This window comes from Vigna angularis, chromosome 3 (genome assembly GCF_016808095.1).
Source record: "Vigna angularis cultivar LongXiaoDou No.4 chromosome 3, ASM1680809v1, whole genome shotgun sequence".
Classification (NCBI taxonomy): domain Eukaryota; kingdom Viridiplantae; phylum Streptophyta; class Magnoliopsida; order Fabales; family Fabaceae; genus Vigna; species Vigna angularis.
Window position 1 is genome coordinate 16,166,964 of NC_068972.1, and position 22,444 is coordinate 16,189,407.

The 22,444-nt window shown below is 32.1% G+C and overlaps 3 protein-coding genes across 3 annotated transcripts; 2 read left to right on the forward strand and 1 right to left on the reverse strand.

Moving 5' to 3' along the window:
- Positions 1 to 669: 669 nt before the first annotated feature.
- On the forward strand, positions 670 to 3,785 carry LOC108326668 (protein transport protein sec31). The gene is made up of 4 exons (XM_017560279.2): positions 670 to 1,096; positions 1,389 to 2,831; positions 3,037 to 3,211; positions 3,306 to 3,785. The coding sequence occupies exons 1-4, from the start codon at positions 1,036 to 1,038 to the stop codon at positions 3,493 to 3,495; spliced, it is 1,869 nt and encodes a 622-aa protein (XP_017415768.1). The 5' UTR covers positions 670 to 1,035; the 3' UTR covers positions 3,496 to 3,785.
- Positions 3,786 to 6,192: 2,407 nt separating this feature from the next.
- On the reverse strand, positions 6,193 to 10,053 carry LOC108324032 (nuclear envelope-associated protein 2). The gene is made up of 6 exons (XM_017556822.2): positions 9,903 to 10,053; positions 9,062 to 9,346; positions 8,724 to 8,831; positions 7,093 to 7,554; positions 6,842 to 6,943; positions 6,193 to 6,541 (listed from the first exon to the last, which is right to left on the reverse strand). Exons 2-6 carry the CDS (start codon positions 9,254 to 9,256, stop codon positions 6,368 to 6,370), a joined length of 1,041 nt encoding a protein of 346 aa, XP_017412311.1. The 5' UTR covers positions 9,257 to 9,346; positions 9,903 to 10,053; the 3' UTR covers positions 6,193 to 6,367.
- Positions 10,054 to 11,720: 1,667 nt separating this feature from the next.
- LOC128195800 (uncharacterized) lies at positions 11,721 to 13,214 on the forward strand. The gene is made up of 5 exons (XM_052874476.1): positions 11,721 to 11,733; positions 11,824 to 11,906; positions 11,994 to 12,217; positions 12,313 to 12,570; positions 12,656 to 13,214. The coding sequence occupies exons 1-5, from the start codon at positions 11,721 to 11,723 to the stop codon at positions 13,212 to 13,214; spliced, it is 1,137 nt and encodes a 378-aa protein (XP_052730436.1).
- Positions 13,215 to 22,444: the final 9,230 nt, after the last annotated feature.

Below are 22,444 nucleotides of genomic sequence, written 5' to 3' on the forward strand. Positions count from 1 at the left end.
CTCTAATGTGCTTTGCTTTTGGCTGGAGACCTAGTCATACAAACCTTTTGATTACGTCGAAACTTGAAAGGAGAGATGGCAGATTAAGATTAAGACTATGCTATGCCACATGGGTTGTCCCACCCATGTTGTCTAAATATTGAAAAATTGAACAAGGTTGCATATCACTGGTACATAGCATATACTTTATGTGAAAAAGAAATGTCCAAAACCAGCAACCAAAATAAACTTTTTTGGTCCTACTCAGCTCATAGCAGTTTCATCTTCTACTGTTATCCATCCCTAGTGGTTTTTGCTACCCGACGAAGAATGATTTTGGTAAAAATACACCCCGCACCAACTTTTAATCCTTAATATCAAAAGCTCACAGTAATCCATATTTGATCTCATCCGAATTAAAGCAAAACCATTTTCTTTTGTTACCTCTTTTGTCTCTCTTTTTCTTGCTACCCTCAAAACATTACTTTCATAATTTGTAAAAGTGATCCAAAATAATGTGTATGGGTTTTGTTTTGTTGCAAAGTTGAGTCTTGCATGCAGCATGGTTTTTTCTTGCCAAATTTTCCATGCCAGAATATAATATCCACTGCCCCCAACACGTGGTTTTGTGAAATACGGAATCAAATATCACAAGCCCTTACCGAAGAACATGTGCATAAATCACAATCTAAATTGAAGGGTATGGTGTCCTAGCTTTGGCCATGCACATTCATGTAATGGATTTGGTAAAGATATAGATTCTCCACACTGTTATCAGACCCAAAGATTTCCAACTCAATTCTTCGAGACAAAGTAACATAGTCCAATTTACTATGATATCTTTTTCTTTTTTATCATAACAACATGGTCGTCCTTCTTTTTTGACACCTTTTTCTCCCCTTCTCACTCATCACCTTTATCTTCAACACCCCCCCGCCTCTCTGGGCTTTTATTCTCATTGACATACTTACATGTCTTTAAAGCACTGGTGCTGCATGAATCACACTGAAATCCTAACCAGATCGTTCTTCCACTTTCCAGTTACACTCTCTGATAATGGCCAAGGAAGCTTCTCTGTGCCTCTTGTTTCTCTTCTTGCTCATTATCTCCTGTTCTGGTGAGTAACCGACCCTGATATATAATATCTCAGAATAGTAATCGTATTTATTCCTGTAAGTATTCATGGCACAAATCCAAAATTAGCCGTTTCTCCTTTGCTTTATAACTGGTTTCTGAATCTGCAACACTTAGTGATTATATTCATTCCAATACGTTGGATTTTTTGGCTTTTGTTTTTGGAGTGCTCCACTTTGCTCTTGTTGTAAAATCAGTGGAGGGAGCTCAAGTTCAAGTGAAAATAAATTGGACTTTTTCATAATATCTTGATTCTGTTGTTTCACTCTTTGCAGGATCTCTGGTGGGTTTTTCCTACCGTGAGAGGGGAGACACTTCAACATCTGCTAAAATCATATCGCTCCTCCAGCAGAAGAACGTTTCCATGTCTCAGATTCGAATTTTTGTTACAGATCATAGGATTTTGAGCAGTCTCAGCAATTCCATCGTGCCAACTGATTTGTACTTGAACAGAAGTCAAGTTCAAAGTTTAATTACTTCAAAACCCTCCAAACTAAAAGCCCGTCTACTTAACTTTCTCCCACATTCACACATCAAAAGCATCATTGCTAGCTGTGGCAGTGAGTGCTTAGCACAAAATGAGATGCCTTTGTTCTCACGTGCTTTGAAATCAATTAGTTCAGTTCTCAGAGAGCTTCATATAGGGAGGGAGGTAAAAATCTCAGTAGCATTTCCACTTTCATACTTAGAAAAGTTGAACACATCGCATGAAAATAGTATTCGCAGAATTATTTCATTCATAAGGGAAATGGAATCCTTTGTCATGGTAGAAGACAGCATTGATGGAGAATTAAGCATGGAGAGTCACTTTGATCAGGCTATAATCAAACGAGCCACTCTTGCTGCTTCCATTCTTCCTTGCAAAGATGTTCCTATTGTTTTAACAATGAAGAGCATAGTTGCCTCCACTTCAATGGAGTTAGTTCAATTCAGTGAGAGGGTATCCAAATATCTAGAAGCAAAAGCTCATATTACTAAAAGAATAGCTGCATTATATGCAGAGGTTCATATAACAGAAGATTTAGCAAGTAAAGAACTCAAAAGGGAAGAGGAAGAACTGTTTCCTGTCTCCCGCAGAGACATGCTAAGTGAATCCCACAAAAGGAGAAGTCTAGATGATACAACCAGTCCAACAAACGTAGTTTTCCCCACAAATCCAGCATCATCCACTCCAATAATCACACCCCCAGATACACCAACCATCATCACAGTTCCTGCCACAAATCCTGTCACAATTTCCCCTTCCAATCCTGCCGGAGTGCCTGTCACAGTTCCTTCTACCACACCTGTGACTTTTCCTCCCACAAATCCAGCCAATACACCAGTACCAGTGAGCAATCCGGCTACAACAACTCCTGTAGGGATACCACCCCCAACAACCAACCCTGTGACTTCTCCACCTTCATCAGGAAATGTTCCTGTCACAAATCCCCAACCTCAACCACCTCCTGCAAGCACTAATGCTCCCGCCATTCAGGGGCAGAGTTGGTGTGTGGCAAAGCAAGGAGCTCCTGAAGCTTCTCTTCAAGCAGCACTAGACTATGCTTGTGGAATGGGTGGGTCAGATTGTTCTCAAATTCAGCAGGGTGGGAATTGTTACAGTCCAGTTACATTGCAGAACCATGCCTCTTTTGCCTTCAACAGCTACTATCAAAAGAATCCAGCTCCAACAAGCTGCGACTTTGGAGGGACTGCCACCTTAGTTAACACAAATCCAAGTAAGATCTTAAATTCTTAATAGTTTTAGCAACCCTTTTTCTTTTTATTCCAAGATCCTTTTGGAAGACCGCATAGAAATTTATCCAGACAGAAACCTAGTCTTATCTCGTAACGAAATCATTTACTCTAGTATTTGAGAGAGCTTATGAAATGTATATAGATATTTCCATATTACTTCAATAAGCTCTTCTGAACTGTGAATAGGTTCGGGTTCATGCGTTTTCCTATCCTCGTCGTCATCAACAACAGCATCTCCAAAGTCATCACCCCCAACACCACCTACACAATCAAGTCCAACACTACTACCACCACCAAGTCCAGTAACACCTACATCAATTCCAACAGCACCACCAACAACATCAGTAACAGGCCCATTTGGGTAAGGGAGATAGCACGTTTTTCATGGTTTCAATAACTCTAATGCTCCATTAAGCGTACTAGTAATGGTCCTTTATAACACTCCCCTTTTGCAGGTATGGCACCCCACCTTCAGTGTTAAATTCAAGCAACCCCGCGTCAGGTACAATGCCAGATTTTGGATATGAAAGCCCTCCTGTTGTAAATACAACATCAGCCTCGCATTCTATGAGCTTGAGACCTTCTGCTGGCTGCATTCTTCTGATGGTATCATTTGTCACTATGAGACTTGCTATGCATCCATAGATTTCAAAACAAGACTTCAATCAGGATCATAGAATGAAATGCTCAATAGTATCTCTAGCTGTACGTTGGAGTTGTAATGTAGCATTCTATATTAGGCGCAGAAAGATGTTAGAGTAAGAACGGAACAAAGTAAGGTTAAGTGATTATGAGTGATGTACTGAATTTAGCTTAGGTGAGGGAAATTTTAATAGGGAAATAATTGCTGCTTTATGGTATCTAGGTTGTACAACAAACTATAAGTAATATTGGTCATGTACATAGTTTTTAAAAGCTTGTAGTTCTTTTCATAGTATGCAGTTTGTAGTCCTGTGTAAATTGCTCTGAGTTGTTTTTGAAATTGGTCTTCGTAAATGGGGGATTGTTATTCATTTAAAGACTCCCATTTCAAATTTAACGAAGACAGTCAATTATTATTTATCTCTTCAACTATAATGCATTTTGATGTAGCTTGAATTTCCTTTCCAAAGTTTTTTGTTTGCTTTCTCGGGTTTCCATGCTTCACCCTTCTAAGTCGATTACAAAAAATAGATAAATGAATGGTTCTTGTAATTTGTACTGCAAATCATCAAGACTATGATTATCAATCACAAGAGTAATGGTTAACACAAAAACTCTTCACTCAGCACTTCTTAGATATGTGTGGATGATTATATATGCAAATATGAGTAATTTTATTTTTTAAGTAATTCAGAATAAATAAATAAAATTAATCATTTATATCACACAACTACTCATTACTATACATTTGTAAAATTACGATATAACTAACCTATAAAAAATTGCATATAAGTAAGTTCATATACTATTAACTACTAATGAGAAAAAGTTAATTACTATTTTTTAAACAAGGTAGCTCATCGATTTTTTTTATAGTAGTTGTTGAAGGTTTTTTTAAATTTAAAAATTTAACACATATCAGTTGTTGAAACATTTTACTAAACAAACTGAATTGGAACTTTTCAAAATTTAAAAGTTTAAATTAGTTAAATTTCAAATTTATGATAAATTTAGGTATTCTTATTAAGTTTATTTGCTTTATTATTGAGTATTAAAAAACTTTATATTTTCAATTGAGTTTGTGTGCTTTAATTGACGTGATTGATACATTGTTATGTTACATTTCTTAATTGTCTTCATATTTTACTTTGTATTAATATTAAACCACATAATTTTGTAGTTAATGTAATTTGTGACTTTTATTGTTGGATAATGGTAAATGAAAACAAAGAAAAAAAAAATAAAATGAAAACTTAAATACTATGTTGGGAACTATAAAATAAATGTGGGATTAGAGTTGCATGTGAACTTTATAAAATCAAGGTTGAAAATTGGAGGAGAGGTTGTCTTACATAAAACCAATAACTTAAAAGGTGTGAAGTTATGGACATTTGGACAATAAAATACTACTTATTTTGTGAGACAAGTAGTAGACTTGAATCGACTCACAAAAAACACAATAATTACGAAATAAAAAGTTATGCATCTTAATCCAAGATAACACATCGGTCGATGTAAATGACAACTTTGATTTTCGAATAAACATAATAATCAAAGAAGGTTATCTAGTGACAAAAAAAAAATCTTTAATCGAACTTTAACCACCATCGTATTTAGATTTTTATTTTACTTTTTTCTTTCTTTCTGTTTATGCTCATCTAACAATAAAAGTCACGTGCTAGGTTAACTACAAAACTAAACCACTAAATATTAAGGTAAATATATATAGAAAGACAACTAAGATAACAAGATAATGAAAAAAATTAAACTTGGAATAAACTTTAATACTTAATAAACTAAAATAGTTTAATAGAGACTTAATTAAAAATATCCAAATTTATCGATAACTTAAAACTTACTAAGTCAATTAAAATATTAAATAACATTTTTAATTTTTTATATAATATTTTGAACAATGTTAAACAAATAAAAATATCATAATATTTGAAACATGATTTATTAACTAATTAAAACCTTAAATTGAACCCCAAAGAAAGAATTATAAAATAAATATTATGCAACTCTATGTTATCATTGTTACGCCATATTTTAACGTAATATTTATAAACTACACAGTTATTTTATATATATAAAAAAGTTAATTATAATGACCAACATATACATTCAAATCAATTATCATATTTTTACCCATTTGTAAGGTTTCATTACAATGTAAATTACAAATAAACTTACAAACTATTATGTATTAAGGAAAAAATAAACTAAATGGTTTGGAAATAATTTACACCGAAAGCACAGATTCAACTTGAACCCCAAATGAAAATTAAGCCAGCCATTAAGTCAAAGACATCTAAGAGCAAGAATGCCTTGGATACCAATTCTAACGTTGAAGAAAATAATGAGTAAACAACAAAACAGCAATCAGGCAAATCTTACAAAGGCATTGACTTTTAAACCGACGCATGTGAGCCACTTTTCTAATATCCAAAGCAGAGTAGACATTTGCCAGCAGGGCAATACCTAAAGCGCATTATTAAGTTGCTTTTTTACATAATTTTCTTTTCTATAGAAATGAGTGTGAACCACCATCAGCATGGTAACATTATGATCACGTTAAAAGAACCATCATCACATCACTTTCTTTTCTGAGAAATGCATGAACTAAGCTCAACTAGCACAACAAATAGTAGTAATGGGGCCATAAATAAATGAGAAAACGCAACTACTGTCTGCGATGTATTTTCTGGATCACTGGAAAATTTGTGATGCTAATGCTACATGTACATACTGCACAAGCTAAAGCTAAAACTAGTTTATCTATAAAACTGCATTGCTACATCCCAAAAAGGCTTCTACAAGTTCTCTAGTCTGCTAAAGTATATAGGTAACTCTATACACAAGAATTTTTTTGGATTCAACGCCTTGAAAATACCACCAAGACCAACATGGACATAGAGACCACGATTTTGAATCCAGACGTGTCCCAGAAATTCTGATTATGCTTATCTGTACCCACAATTTCTCTTTGTTGCTTTGCCGCTAATTGATCTCTCAGTTCTTTAATAGCTTTGTCCCGTCGATCACCCATCTGTTCACAAACCCATAAAATGAAACATGAGATTTGAACAGAACATTAGCTCATGAAAAGTCGTGAATAATGGTTCGTTAGTATATAAAAAATCATATCTCCTTCGATATCACGTTTCGCTCTTTCATTGTTCAGTGCAAGTTCCTGTTTTATTGTACAAAACAAGAACAGTATGTATCTCTAGAAGCAGAAGTGCATGCCTGGGTATTTCTTTTTGTAGGAACACCTTTTCTCAGTAAATAAGCAATTATTTCTTCAATAAGTTGAGATAAACACACTTTGCGCAATAGATAAATTTACCCTTTGGAGTTTTCGTGTTTGGGAACGAGCTTCCTGTAGACAGAATTCCAGCTTCAACACCTTCTTCTTCAGCTCCTGATCAGTACGCCGCTGTTTCTCCAACTGTAAGTTAAAAACACATCAATGCCATTAAATACATCAGCCAAGCACCTCAAGAAAGACTAGTATCAGAGTACGTACTCTAATAACAAGGAAACACTGAACAAATTAATGAGTATCTATCACACCGGAAAAAACAAGATAGTTGTTACCTGTGACTCTAATTCCTTAGTCTTGAGCTTCCAGTGAGCGGACATGATCTTAATTTCATCCTTAAGTTTTGTTATTTCTTCGTCCTTAACAACAAGAAGCTTATTCATCTTCTCAAAATTTTTAGGAGAAACCTCATCTAAGATTTTCCGCAGTTCACAGTTCTTGTTCTCTCCGGCTTTTGCAAGAGCCTCCATAATATCGTGCTCAATTCTCAAAACTTCATCTTTCAATTGCTTTTGTGAAGATTCTCTTGCCTGAAGATCCTTCTGTAAATTGTCCAGTTGCTCCCCTAGCCTTAGGACACGAGCCTCGTGCTCTCTCAGTGAACCATTTTTCTCATCTAGTTCTTTTACAAGTTCTGAACATTGAAGCTGCGCTGATTGAGCTGATGCAGCGCTTGCATCAGCAGTTTTCCTCGTTGCTACAAGCTGTGATCTAAGGTCATCCAACTGCTTCAGATACTGTATCATGATTACATATATGCTGTGAGTAAATGATACTCAGGCTACTATCCAGAATGGTTTCACTTTCAAATTTATGCAGATAAAAAATCACTCATAATCTATGGATTTTGGAATATATTTATCAAACAGCACACAAGCTTGTAAAGTAATCAGAGACATGAGATAAACTTTTAAGATATATAAAAAGGGTGTATGATAGCAGTCAAAAAATGAGTGCCAACAATGAAGTTACTTAGCATCTTAATGTTCAGTGATTCGTTAGAGAATACACCGGAGGTTCAGGCATAATCAATATGTAGTGCTTTTCATGTTGTCCATGATAACTGCTTTTCATGTGAGTTATTATAAGAGTTTTCTACAAGGTTGTTTTTTATGAAGTCTGGGTTGGGTTGAACTACCTGGAAGAATACTTGGGTTGGGTTCATCTGTGGAGATTGAAAAAACCATGTACAAAATTCTCAAACTCTATTGCGCTTACAACACACTCTAGAAGTAAAAGTTCTCTGACTGATCTATAGTTAGGTAATTGCAATTTATTTTATGTAACAGTGATACCGAACGATCCAATTAAGAAAAATACAAGTTTAAGGCTACAACTAAAAATAAATAAAGACCTAACTAAAATTTTCAAATAATTTAGGAAGTTAAGGAGTAATTAATTTATATAAAATGAGATGCTGATCTACACCAATCGTGATTTATGCCAAATGTTCACGATAAATCATAAAAATTGTTGCCATTACTAGTTAGAGAAGTGATTATGGCTAATTTTCACTCAAATCAAGGTAAAAACATGCATCTTACTGCAGAAAAAATGTGGCATGAAAAATATTGAAGAACAATCCACGGCAGAAAGGGGCTATAATAATAATAATTGTTCCGTGGGATAGGCTAAAACGAAAGAAGTCAACCAGTACAAAAATCCTAAGAGATGGGCATAGATGTGTATACTGTTTGATGAGGAAAATATTAAATCTAGCAAAATTAACACCAATTCAGCCATAAAGGCAAGCAAATGACACAATTAACGAATGGTGAAAATATTTAAAGAAAATAAGCAAAAGATAACAATCCTAATCAGACCACTAAATAAGATCAAAAGATATGCTACTAAATAATGGTAAATAATAATAATGAGAGGTAAACTCTAGAGAAAGTGTAAAAACCTTCTCAGTAGAGAAAGCTGAAGCCTGAAGCTCCTGGTCTTTTTGTTCCAAATTCTTCTGCAACCTGCCAATTTCCAATTCCATATTCTTGGCATTTGTCTCTGCTTCCTGTGAAAGAAAATCTATTAAAAAATAGCTGGACCGGAAAAAAAATTCAATGATTTCTCCCGGACCCCACGACCCCAGATACTAAAAAAAAAGAGTAAAAATAATTGACATCAAAGTTCTAATTTTTCTAGCAAGGCCAAAAAGAGAAAGAAAAAAAACAAGAAAGAAATGGTTATACTGAAGATAAGTAAAAAGACAGAGGAAACAATCCAAAAAGACAAATCTAGTACCTGTCTTGTTAGAGTTTCTCTGGCATACGATTGTTCCTGCGACGAAAGACGACTACGAAGCTCCTTCAACTCCGCCGCTAACGACACCACGTTGCGTCTAAAACTCTGCTTCTTGTCATTCAAATCCTGCAAAGACGGATCAACTTCTCGAGCAGCTACAGTTGGTGTCGACGATGAAGATGGTTTCCCAGACATGGAAGCTCGATACTTTTAACGGCAAAGAAAGTGTGCTACGTTTATGCCCCAAATCAGATCCTATGGACCAGGGACAAACACTTCACGGCCCTTGAAATGAAAGCAATTAAAACTTCATTCCTCCATGTGAACAGGGTAGTTGAAAGTTTAATTTAATAAGAACCATACACAAGGAAGAAAAGAAAATAAATGAAGTAGGTCAATAAATAAAAATAAACACTAATAAAAAGTGGCTTAGAAAGCACTGGATCTTCTTTTCACGAAAAGGTTACAAGATTCAAATTCAATGCAATGCTCTAAAACTTGGTTCAAGTGAAATTTGGATAAATTTGTTTTTTTCTGACAGTGGTTGCACCAGACATCTCCTCTCTCCATAATTGAGAGGAGAGAGAGAAGAAGAAGCAGTGACCCCCCATGGATCTATCTGTCCTTGTCCAAAAACTAATAATTGTAATAATAATAAATAGGATCAGGGAAGAGACGTGATAGAAATTAATTGTTGTGTCTGCTGCTCCTAACAAAGTTTCACAATAATTTGAATCAAATCCTACCAGCATCATATCGAATTAAACAGCAGCTCTCAGCACAAAGAGAGATTTAACGAACTGGTGTACTGAGGAAGAAAACACGAATATAGCACACATACCAGATTCTGAGTTGAACCTTTGGTCTGCTTGTGCCGAAACTGTATCTGGTTCTGATTTGGGACGAAATAGTAAAAGCTGGAGAAATAGAAGGAGGAGGTGAAATAAGTTGAGTAACCATTCGAGTCATGGAATCAAAGAGTCACGTCGCAACTTCACTACTTTTATATTTTAATAATATTTTTAAATTGTTTCTTGTCTCATCTGCGAGTAATAGTTGGCTGGGTTTTCGCGACATGTCTCAGTCTTACTCATTAAAACATCTTAGGATCGGATTTGGATTTTTTATTATTATTATTATATGTAAATGTAAATAAATAAAACGAATTGGGAAAAAGAGGCCAACGAGGAAAAAGAGGCCAACGAGGAAAAACTCAGGTTATTCAATTAATCTTACAAATAAAAAAGTATAGGAATGATAATATCAATGAATTTGGTCAATCAAATAACTTATTGCTGAGAAATATTTACAGTATTATATTAGATTAAGTGTTTTTAATTGCCATATGAAATATTTCCTATGAGTGGAGTTACTGGAGTTAACATTTTGAGTAATTTGTATGAGTTTAAATTTTACTGTTTGTATGATATACAAAAATTCTTATTTTCATGTTTATTAATTGATAGGTTACAAAATATTAAAGGATGTATTAAATAATTAATCATTAGCAAATAGTAGTACTGAATTATTAATTATTTAATTTAATATATAAAATGTTTAATAAATATATTTATGCCACAAGACATTAGGTTCGGGTTTCCAAAGGTAAGGTTTGGGGTGCTGACAAATTCCGAAGCTACAGGTAGGATGGATAATTGATTGGGTTGACCCGAGAGGGTGAGCGCGGCAAATACGAATTTTAGGGTTTTGAAACGCGTGGATGTGTGTGTGAGCTTTATTGTACATAGATTTTACTTGTACGGGAACACCGAATGCACACTGACACTGAACCATGAAAATGCATTTAAAGGATTTGAATTTTCAAATTCAAACTCATTTTTAGCCACTGAGTGCTTATACTACGTGTGACAGGTTCATAAGTTCAAGAATTTAATGTTGTAGGATATTTTGTTGGGAATGTTTAGTGAAATTTAAGATTTTTGCTTTTGAATAAAACTTTGGATCAAAAACAAAAGTTATTTTTAAAATTTTAAAAAATTGAAATGTAATTACAAATTTTAAAATGCTAAGATTTTTACATTAAGATCAATGTAGTGTAATAGAACCACATAGAATGAAATAAGATATAATAGCACTGGTAAGAATTTCATAGGAAAGATATACATCATGTATTGTTTTACATAACTATATAATAACATTATTTTTAAGTCACTACTTTCATATATTTTATTCTGAAATTATGTGAAAAAATTATACTTTTCTATAATCTTTTATTTATTTCTCATTACTTACATTTTTAATTTATTTATAACTTTTTTTTTGTGAAAATCAATTTTTTATTTTGATATCTCTATTATATTTTATTACTAGTTGTGAATATGAATTTTCTTTAATATAATTTGAATATTAAATTTAAGAATTTTGTTGATATAAAAATATAGATGATGAAAATTCGTTAAGCCTTGAACTTAAAATTTTTTTTTTCTTTCTTTTGTTTCTATTTTTACTTCTTTTCTTTTCTTTTCTTAATTATCCCCTTTTTTTTAGATATCATTTTTTCCCAAAAAAGAAAAAAAAATCTATCATATAATGTTTAATATATTTTAAAATTTTACTTAAACAAGTTTTGGAATTAAATTGTCTTTTTACTTTACACAGTATTTGTACAAATTTGTACCTATTGTACAGATTTGGAGCGATGAATTTAAAATGTAAATCGTATTTTAATGTGCTCATTTGAGAGAAGAGGAAAATAGATTTGTGATATTTACTCAAATTTTCATCTTTCTAAATTTGTGAAGATTCATTTCTACATCTTCTCATTGATGATCTTGGTTGTGTGGAGATTTCTTCAACCATCACATTTATGTCAGATCAACAAAAAGTTAGTAACTTATTACCATTGCCATCTTTTTTTATGTTTTAAACCTTCATGTCTTTTATATTAACTTGTATAGCTTAATGTGAATAGGGACTTTTACCAGCCTTACAAGAACTTCTCCCTGGTGTGGAGCAAAGGTTTTGTGTGAGGCACATCTATGCTAATTTCAGGAAGAGGTTTCCTGGGAAGATTCTAAAACGTCTACTATGGAAGGCAGCAGCATCAACACACCCTCAAACATGGGAAGCAGTGATGAGAGAAATTAAAGGGGTGAATCCAGACGCCTTTAAATACTTAATAGCCATCCCACCAAGGTATGCCAATCCACATGCCTTTAAAATTCATTGCTCCTATTAATTGTTGTTTGGGTTCATAGCTGATATTTTGCACTTGTTATTTGTGTAAGTAGATTTTGGTCACGGTCAAGGTTTACAAGTAATGCTGTATGTGACACCTTAGTGAATAACATGTCTGAAGCATTTAATAGTGTAATTTTACATGCAAGAGGTAAGCCCATCATCACAATGATGGAGGACATTTGTCTGTACCTCATGAAGAGATGGGCAACAAATAGAAACAAAATATCCACATATGAAGGTAGTATTTGTCCAAAGATTAAGAAAAGATTTGACAAGGAACTGCACCTGACAAAATACTGGATACCTAGGTATGTTGATTTCACTGCACTTGACATTACCATTTCACTGATTTCTCTTTTAAACACTGATTTCTCTTTTAAACACTGATTGCAGTTGGTCTGGAGAGAAAATTTTTGAGGTCAGACACATTTCAATGATGAGTGACAAGTATGTCGTTGACATTGATAAATTGGAATGCAGTTGCAGAAAGTGGACTTTAACAGCTATCCCATGCTGTCATGCACTAGCTGCCATGACATTTATCAACATCAATGGAGAAGACTACGTGCCACATTGGTTTACAAAGTCAACCTACCAAGAAACATACATTCCAATCATCTACCCTGTCAATGGTCCTCAGCTATGGGAAACAACTTCTCACCCTGATGTGTTGCCTCCAACTAAAAGAGTCTTGCCTGGTAGACCAAAGAAGAAGAGAAGGCTAGAGCCTTGGGAGCTAAAGAAGGATGACACACAACTGAAGCAAAATGGAACTCGTAAGAGATGTTCCATATGTAGACAGGTTGGACATAAAAGAAATAGTTGTCCACAAGCTCCTCCAGCAAACCAAACTCAATATCAATCAAGTGAGCAACCTGCAACCCAAGCTGAACAAAGTCAGCCAATTACTGGACCAAGTCAACTTACTCAGGCATCTACAACAGAAGTTTAAAACTGATTTAGGAATTTTGTAATCCCAGACATGTATGTTTAAAACTGACAGTATGTTTAGCTTAAGTGATGGGTATTTTGGTATCACAGACATGTATTTTGTAATCACAGACATCTAGTTGGTTTGATTATGATGTAATTATGACAGCTTTTGTTTTCATTCTGATGTAATTATGACAACTTTTGTTTTCATTATGATGTAATTATGAATGCTGTTTGGACCTTTGCTGTTAGGACCTGGCGAGTGTATGAGAGAAGAAGATATAGGAGGGATTGGGAAGGGAAGCATACGGTATAGGACGAGCGTTCTGAGCGAGAAGGGAAGCATACGGTATAGGACGAGCGTTATGAGCGAGAATGGAACCAAACGGTATAGGACGAGCGTTATGAGCGACAATGGAACCAAACGGTATAGGACGAGCGTTATGAGCGACAATGGAACCAAACGGTATAGGACGAGCGTTATGAGCGATAAGGGAACCATACGGTATAGGACGAACGTTATGAGCGAGAATGGAACCATACGGTATAGGACGAGCGTTATGAGCGAGAATGGAACCATACGGTAGAGGACGAGCGGCATGTAGACATAACGAGGAGCGACGACGGTCGTCCTAAGCAAATGGGAGACGAGCGTTATGAGCGAGAATGGAACCATACGGTAGAGGACGAGCGGCATGTAGAGATAACGAGGAGCGACGACGGTCGTCCTAAGCAAATGGGAGCCGAGCGTCCTGAGCGTCCTGAGCGTCCTGAGCGAGCGAAGCATGGACGAGCGTTTTCAGCAGCCAACAAGGGGCGAGGACGAGCGTCCTCAGCGAGTGGGAGCACCAGGACCGAACGAGCGACATATCAATTTCTCATTATATTTTCTTCACAGATTTTGGCATATCAATTTCTCATTATATTCTGATCACAGCTTTTTGGATTCAATTTATATTTATATTTTGTTCACAGATTTTGGCATATCAATTTCTTCTTCAATTATATTACAAACACTGAAAGTGTGTTGTACCTGTTACATAACTCTTTATTTGGATTACAGAAGTACTATTACAAACACTGAAGCCACTTCCTCATTTTATTGTAAATTCAAACTATCTAACAGAACCTTCAATTCAAACCATAATTTCAGAAACTTGAATTCTAATTTCACCTTAATTTGATAACATCATATTACAATTTGTCCAAAGTGCTCTTACATAAACTATCTAACACAACACATCATGGACTTTTAAACAAAATACATACAACAATGATATTAAACAATCCCAGAAAACATATAATTGTTATTAACATCTTCTCCCTTTTTTGACATTCCCTAACACATTTCTCCAGACTATTAATCTTCCTCCTTTGCCTTGCAATAGTACCAACAGTATCATCTACGCAATCTTCACTAAGCCATTTAAAGAAATTGCATCCTTGAAGTTGTTCATTTCTTGTCCGCTTGTAGTTAGGGCAGCCCCAGAATTGTTTCCCCTCGTTCTTAATTGTTTTTGCCACTCTCAACACAGCAGCCTCCCCACAGTGGCAAATTTGGCTTCCAACCAATCCTCTGGATGAACCACCGCGACAGCTACCCCATGAGCAAGACGAACAACCGTGATTCGAAGACATTGCGAACCCCAAAGAGCGAACCCGAAGGAACGAACCCCAAACAGAGACAACCACTGACAACGAAGAACAAGTCGCCAACCGCGAACCACCACTGCTCCGTCTTCACTGCTCCGTCTTCCCACGATCACTGCCTGCCTCTGTCTTCTTTCTCGGACATGCCCTAATCTCCAACAAATGAGCCCTAAAACCTTTATCCCCAATTTTTAATACAACCAGAAATGAAAATGGGGAACCCTAACGTAAGCACCATAAACGCACCTTCCAAAGTCGCTTTTCGTTCTCACCAGTTCCCGCGATGACTTGTAATCTCGAAACACTGCCTGCCTCTGTCTTCTTTCTCGGTCATGCCCTAGTCTCGAACAAATGAGCCCTAAAACCTTTATCCCCAATTTTTAATACAACCAGAAATGAAAATGGGGAACCCTAACACCACGTAAGCAAGCAAACTATTCCGTATTGACACCTCATCAAATACGACTGCCACATCATCAGTCAACTAACTCCGTTTCCCTCTATTTAACGGAAGGGACTCATTAGAGTCAAATAATTATCAATTGTTCAATAATAAATATTAAGTCAGCGTTTGAGTTACACCCTATTAAATAATAAGGATATCATGTTTACAACTTTTTATAAAATTTAAATAAATTTAATGTTTTAAAACATAAGTGGATTACAAGTTTTTTTTTTTTAAGTTAGGTAAATATAACTATCCATTTATCCAAAGTTTGGAACCATGATCGTTCAGATGATATAAAAATACTGACAAATTAAATTGATGAAATTTGATGTATATAAAATAAACGAAAAGTCACATGGTGTAAGAAACTGTTTAGAGTTTTTTTAAGAAAAAAAGTTGATGCCCTGGTATATCTAGTGGATTACAGAACACTAAGAAAAAATAATGCAGGTGCGTGAAATAAATTTTTTACTACATTTCCAGAATATATTTCAAAATATATTCATGGATCTGAAATATATTTTGGGATTTATATTTCAGAATGTAATTCTTTTTAAAATACATTACGGAATATATATTTTGGAAAATATTTTCATATCCAAAAGTATTTTATTGAATGCACATTTTTTTTAATGCATTTTATACATTTTAAAAAATACGTTCATATCTAAAAATGTATTGAAAAAATAGAAGTGCGGAAGTAATTTTTAGATTTTTTATTATAATTTTAATAAGAACAATTTTTGAATTTATGGATTTTAGGGGCTGCAAAAAGAAAAAAGAGATATAGGAAAAAACAGCCGAATGTGGAGCCCATTTTAAGATGTGTTCGACCCAAACCAAGCCTGAATGTAGGTATGAATTTATGAAGAAAAAAAAAATTCAACCAAATCATGACCTTTAGTCCTCATCTATTAATTTTTTTCAAATCTTATATGAAATTTAAAATTTAGATTTGAAGAATTTACCTTTTTTTTTCTTGAAAACTTAAAATATGTTTATATGATTGGAGATTAAGACTGATCATATTAAACTAAACTATATTAAAGTATAACTAATTATATTATACTAAAATAAAAGAGTTCAATTTTTAAAAACTGAACTTACGAGTTAATTAATAACTATACTAAAATTGATATTCAACCATTAAGTAATTACAAAAAATGTACTCTTAAATAAAATATGTAATTACATATCTTTGTTTATATGAATTTGTTTATATATAGATTAAAATCTGTATTTCTAAAAAATATTTCTGTTTTAGCATGATTTGAAATATTTTTATTTGGACATTTATCCTAAAATTGTTTTTATTTACTTATTTTAAAGAGAAAAAAAAGTCACCATAAAGTTTTATATACACTTATTTATATATATATATATATATATATATATATATATATATATATAATATTTTATAACGGTTTCCTCATATACACATTTTTATCTTTTTATTTTTATAAATATAATTAATTTTATTAATTTACAAAATAATTATCCGTTCTTGTAATATAATTACAATTTAATAAAATTTAATTCTTTTAAAATATATAATCAATTTTAGTATAAATTTAATAATATTATTTTATTTTAATAACTATTATAATAAATGTTAAATTTTTAAAAAGCTTTAAGGAAATATTAGTTTATTTATTTATCCATATTATATATATATATATATATATATATATATATATATATATATATATATATATATATATATATAAATCTTTGTGAAAATCTTGTGACAGTAGTGAATATGTAATTGAAAAAAAAAATGTGATGAGAAAATGCTTTACGGTAAAGGATGGAAGAGAAATATAAAAGAGACAATTTATGCCGTTGACTGTACTGCAAATATAAAAATTCACTTTTTAGAAATTGAAACATAAAATGACATTATTTAGTTTTTAGTAAAAATAGTTTAGTTTTTATAGGTTAATATAGTATAGATAATCATTAATTGAGTATAATTAGGTTAATTTTGCTCAACCTAATGGAAATGGATCATATTTGGTTTTTTCTCTATTTACAAAAATAGGATTCAATTGAGTTTTTTTTGTTTTAAATACAAACTCAATTGAATTAAAAAAATATAAAAATCAAAACGAATTAAAAGTTAAAACTAATTTGATCCATCATCATAGTAATCTCCAAGTGGTGTTTAATAGTTTTTAGACTTTAAAATGAAGATTAAGAATACAAGGTATTTATGTTAATGTTTGATTAAGAAAATCTAATAAAGATTTACACTCGACATTAAGATAACTAAGTTATCTAGATGTGAATGTTCACTTCAAAAGACTTTAAAAGAAACCTTTTTTTTTATCTAAATATGACTATTAATATTTTAATAATTTAAACTCGATAGAAATAAGGGTAAAGATGAATATTATGACAAGTATGAAAATAGGATGTAATGTCATATTCATACCCATACCTAGTCAACGAGAAAATTTCTAGTCAAAATGAGAATAAGCTCGAATAATCCCACATGAACAAATTTATTAGTTATGTCTACATACAAGTAAGTTATTGTGATAAACTAGTTAGAAAAACATTTTCTTAATCTATTTGGAGCACTTAATTTATATATATATATAATACTAAAATTTTCGTTAAAGAATTTGTACAAAACTTATAACAATAAATAACACAACTTAAAATAGATAAAATACATAAAATATACACTATAAATTTATAACAATAATAAATGATACAATATAAAATACATAAAATATATACATATACCAAAACTTATATAAGAATGGTTAAAATAAAGTAAAATAAATTATATTTTATGATCTTCCAAACCTTGTCTGTGCAGTTGTACGTTTATGTATATATTCCAGTCATGGCAATTCACAATATAAATAAGACATGTAAAAATAAGTTATTGACACAAGTTTTTAACTTAAGAATATATATATTTTTGATTAATAAGTTATAATAATTTATTTTCATTCAAAATCCAACATACAATAACCATACATGAATTTATACACCAACACTATTCGGTAAGCATAATATCAATTTTTATAATACCTAATACATATATTATGTTTGTTCTATTAGAGATTAATATTTGATCTAATATTTAATACTTAGATAAATCTAAAAGAAAGGATAAGATAAGTTCCATACAACTTAAGTTGTACATTTACACTGTCATAGTAAGAACTTCATTATTTGTGTTTTTACTACTTAATATCCTAATTTATGTAACTTAGATTATCAATATTGTAATAAGAGAATATTTGTTAAATAATAATTCAAAAACCATCACATATATGTGACTACAAATTCACACCGTTCTCATATATCTTGCATTTTCATACAACATAAAAATACCAAAAATCTCAATAAACACACTTATTAAAATAATTCATCTAACTAAAATCATATATAAAAATTAATAATAAATTTTCACTTATTGAAACATAGACACTCAATATATATAAAACATGAAAAAAACCAAAACATCTCAATAAGTCATGCATATAATGCAAGTAGTCACAAAGTCATCACTTAGCGCCAAAGCGTCAAGTAACGTCGCTCAATGCCCTACTTCCAAGGGTCACTGACTTCATCAATGTCCAACAGAAAAATGTGTTGCCCAATACCAGTATTATAAGGGTTTTCTATTGAACTCATGCTCAATTGTAGGTGATACCGCTTAATGGTGCTTATGGCAATAGCTTCTGTTTGAGGTTTTGTGCAATTCACGCTCAACAGTGCATACGAGCTGCTGTTGGTTGCAAAACCAACGACAAGTGCATTGGTCGCAGCGTAGCAAGTAATAAATATCATTCTCTCTCGAGGAACTTGTGCAACACTCAACAAATCTAGTACTCTAACTCAATTAGAACGTAAAGTTCACAAAACACAAGAAACTCTTTTTGGTATTTTCATCAAACAATTTGTGTGCAAGAAAATGTAACACAAAGTATTTACAATTTGTTAAAACTAGAGTTCATCCACTTCACTCTCATACATTCACAAACATTTCAATTCCATATTCATGCCAAAATCAACTCAACTCCTATCCCTACAACCTTTGAGCCTATGAAAACTCATTAAGTTCTAATTCCTTTAATTCACAACAAGCAACCATGCATTAAGTTCAAGAGTCTAAAAATACTATTTAATTTCAAGTCTGGATTCTAGAGACATTTTCCAACACATCAAGAATTATAAATCAAGCATGGGAACAATCCACATTAAGCAGTAAGCATGGAAATTTAATACTAACATGAATTAGGAAAACATATATCATTAATAGCACAAAATTACACAAGATTTCCATGTTTTACAACTAATCTCAACAAATAAGAATAATCTTCCATGATGGAGAACTTAAGGTTTTACAAAATTGAAGAGATAAGTCATTTTTGTGCCCAACGACTCGAATACTATAGGTTTAAACTCTCAAACTCGCCTAGCAAGTCAGCTTGGCGCCCAATGGTGATTTTTTGGTTGTTTGTGGGCGGTCCATGACAATATAACCCTACAGGTGAGTATTTTCTTCATGTTTGCAGTGCGACTCTAGAGCCCCTAAAGTGGGTATTTGTCTAAAAATTATTCTTTCTTGTCCAATCATGCTTCCTTGAGTTCCAGATTGTTTTTCTCCACCAAAATTGCTACCTATTTCCTTATCTCACACACTCAAAGAGAAATTGTTGGTAAAAGAAGCATATATTAATTAAAACACAAGAAAATATAAAAACACACTAAACTTGGGACATAAAAAGGTAAAAGTTATGAAGGAGATGATTTATTCATGAAAGTATACACATAAAAACACGTAAAGTAAATTGTTATCAGCTACGTAGCAGTAATATTCCAGGAACTAAAGAAAATACACATTTGAGGTCCTAAACCTCATGCAATATCTAATCTTGTTTATTTACAACTTCAATCACAAAACATAGTTTATAACCTCTTATTTATATACATAATAATAAATAAATAAAAACTTAATTTAGTGATCCAAAACTTCTTTATAACAAAAATAAAAAAGAAAACCATAAGAAAGCTCTATCAGCACATGCAAGAAGAAAAAAAGACAATTGCATATAATTCAAAATTGGTTCAAAGATGAGAAACACAAATTTCACTTATCTTTCTACAACTCTTTATGATGTTGGTGTAATGGGTTCTCCAAGGCATTCCGATGATTATAAAGTGAGTATTCTTTTAGTTGTATTTATAGGATCAACATGAGTTGTGAGCTTATTTTGCTATTAAAATAACACTTACCTCAAGTAATAATGTAGTTAATAATAACATAATGATATCTCATCATAAATAATAACCATGATAATAAACTGATGAGATTAATTATGATATGTGGATGTTGTTCCAATAAACATAGATTTGGGCTGATCTATAATGAAAAGGTTTAATCGACCTTTCTAGATCATGTTTTTTGGTATATCTATTGGGTTAGGTAGGAACAACTAATATACTATAATTTATGTTTTAAGAAAGATATCATTGTGTAATTATAATTTATTTTCTTTTAAAATATTGAAATTTTTATTATACTTAGCACTTTTATTTATTTTTAAAACATATAGATATATGTTTATTTAAATAAATTTATCTAATAAGTATTAATTATTATTTTTTTAAAATTTGAAATTTTAATTTCTTCAATTAAACTACTATTTTGCTAACTTTTTAATAACTTTTTGACGGTATAATTTTCACTCAATGAAATATTTGTTAATTATTAAAAGTAAACGGTATAAAAGTTAAAATATTCCATTGAATATTAAAAGTATTATAATAATTATTTATGTTTATAATATCAAAATAAATAAAATAAAATTGTAATAACCGAGAATTTAAACATATATACTCTCTGGTATTTACAAAGTTGATAGAAGTTATAAGACTACTATTTCATATTAAATACATTCTACACAAAAGATAAGGAGACAACTCATTTCCAAAGACTCTGCTACATCTATTGATTTCTTTTATTTGAACATTCTCATGAAAAAATAGTCATTTCAAAAGAAAAGAAATACACAACACGAACTAGAGAAATACACAATTTATAATTTTATAATTAACATTTAATTCTCATCATATCACATGATCGTATCATCATACCTTTATAGACATAAGACTAAAGACATTACTAGACTTAATATCTGGATTGATGCAATTTCTCAAACACTAGAAGTTAAGCACCCATAGTAACTTTCCATAAAATTTTCACATTTTGTAATATGATAACCAAGACTAACTAGCCCAAAATTTACTAGTCCACAAACCTTTCCATAAGGTTAAAACTTAATGGAGAAGGAATCCATGATTCTTAAATAACTATAGGAACCTTCAACATTTTTCACCATAAAAATCTCATTCTCTATATAAGTATGAGAGTTTAGTAGATCCTAAAGATAACTTCAAGGAACGTCCTTAGCAATTTCATCACACTAATCGTACCAAGTTATACTCTTCTTCCTTAGAAAGAATATAACATTACACACTAAGCAATTTATACAATTAATTTATGCATTTATCACATTGAAATACTTTTCGTAAGTTTATCGTTAATTTTCATTCTTTGTAATATAACCATCCAATATTTTCATCATATTTCTCATATAACTCAACTCATCATTCATAAAATATAATTACATATGTTCTTTGATCCTCACTTATTCATGATCCTCACACAAATAACATATTTTCTTAATAGTTTAAATCACGCCTATAATCACAAGGTACATGGATAATTATGCAATTTCTAGGCTATAATCTTTTTGTAGACAATTATATCAACTTCATATATACATTCAAAGAATACTCAATGACAACCATACACATATCACCATTTTTGGAAGCAACCAATATTCATCATAATATTAAATACTAGTAAATTATTTAAGCATAAACCCTCAATCCTCCCTCAATCGAGATCCCAAGGATTCAAAATATGAAAAGATCTAAAGCATCTCAATAAGTTATGCATAGAACAAAAGCAGTTACAAAATCACCGTTTAGTGCCAGAGCGTTAGGTAACGCCACTCAATGCCCTGCTTTCAAGGGTCACTAACTTCATCAACGTCCAATGGCAAAAGGTGTCGCTTAACACCAATCTTCCAGGGGCTTTTTGTTGAGCCCATGCTCAACTA

Coding starts and splice junctions, on each gene's coding strand:
- LOC108326668 (XM_017560279.2), top strand. CDS start 1,036: ATGGCCAAGGAAGCTTCTCTGTGCCTCTTGTTTCTCTTCTTGCTCATT. Junction 1,097..1,388: donor GCTCATTATCTCCTGTTCTG/GTGAGTAACCGA, acceptor CACTCTTTGCAG/GATCTCTGGTGGGTTTTTCC. Junction 3,212..3,305: donor TCAGTAACAGGCCCATTTGG/GTAAGGGAGATA, acceptor CCCCTTTTGCAG/GTATGGCACCCCACCTTCAG.
- LOC108324032 (XM_017556822.2), bottom strand. CDS start 9,256: ATGTCTGGGAAACCATCTTCATCGTCGACACCAACTGTAGCTGCTCGA. Junction 7,555..8,723: donor CAGCTTTCTCTACTGAGAAG/GTTTTTACACTT, acceptor ATCATGATACAG/TATCTGAAGCAGTTGGATGA. Junction 6,944..7,092: donor CTAAGGAATTAGAGTCACAG/GTAACAACTATC, acceptor TTTAACTTACAG/TTGGAGAAACAGCGGCGTAC.
- LOC128195800 (XM_052874476.1), top strand. Junction 11,907..11,993: donor TTATGTCAGATCAACAAAAA/GTTAGTAACTTA, acceptor TAATGTGAATAG/GGACTTTTACCAGCCTTACA. Junction 12,571..12,655: donor ACAAAATACTGGATACCTAG/GTATGTTGATTT, acceptor CACTGATTGCAG/TTGGTCTGGAGAGAAAATTT.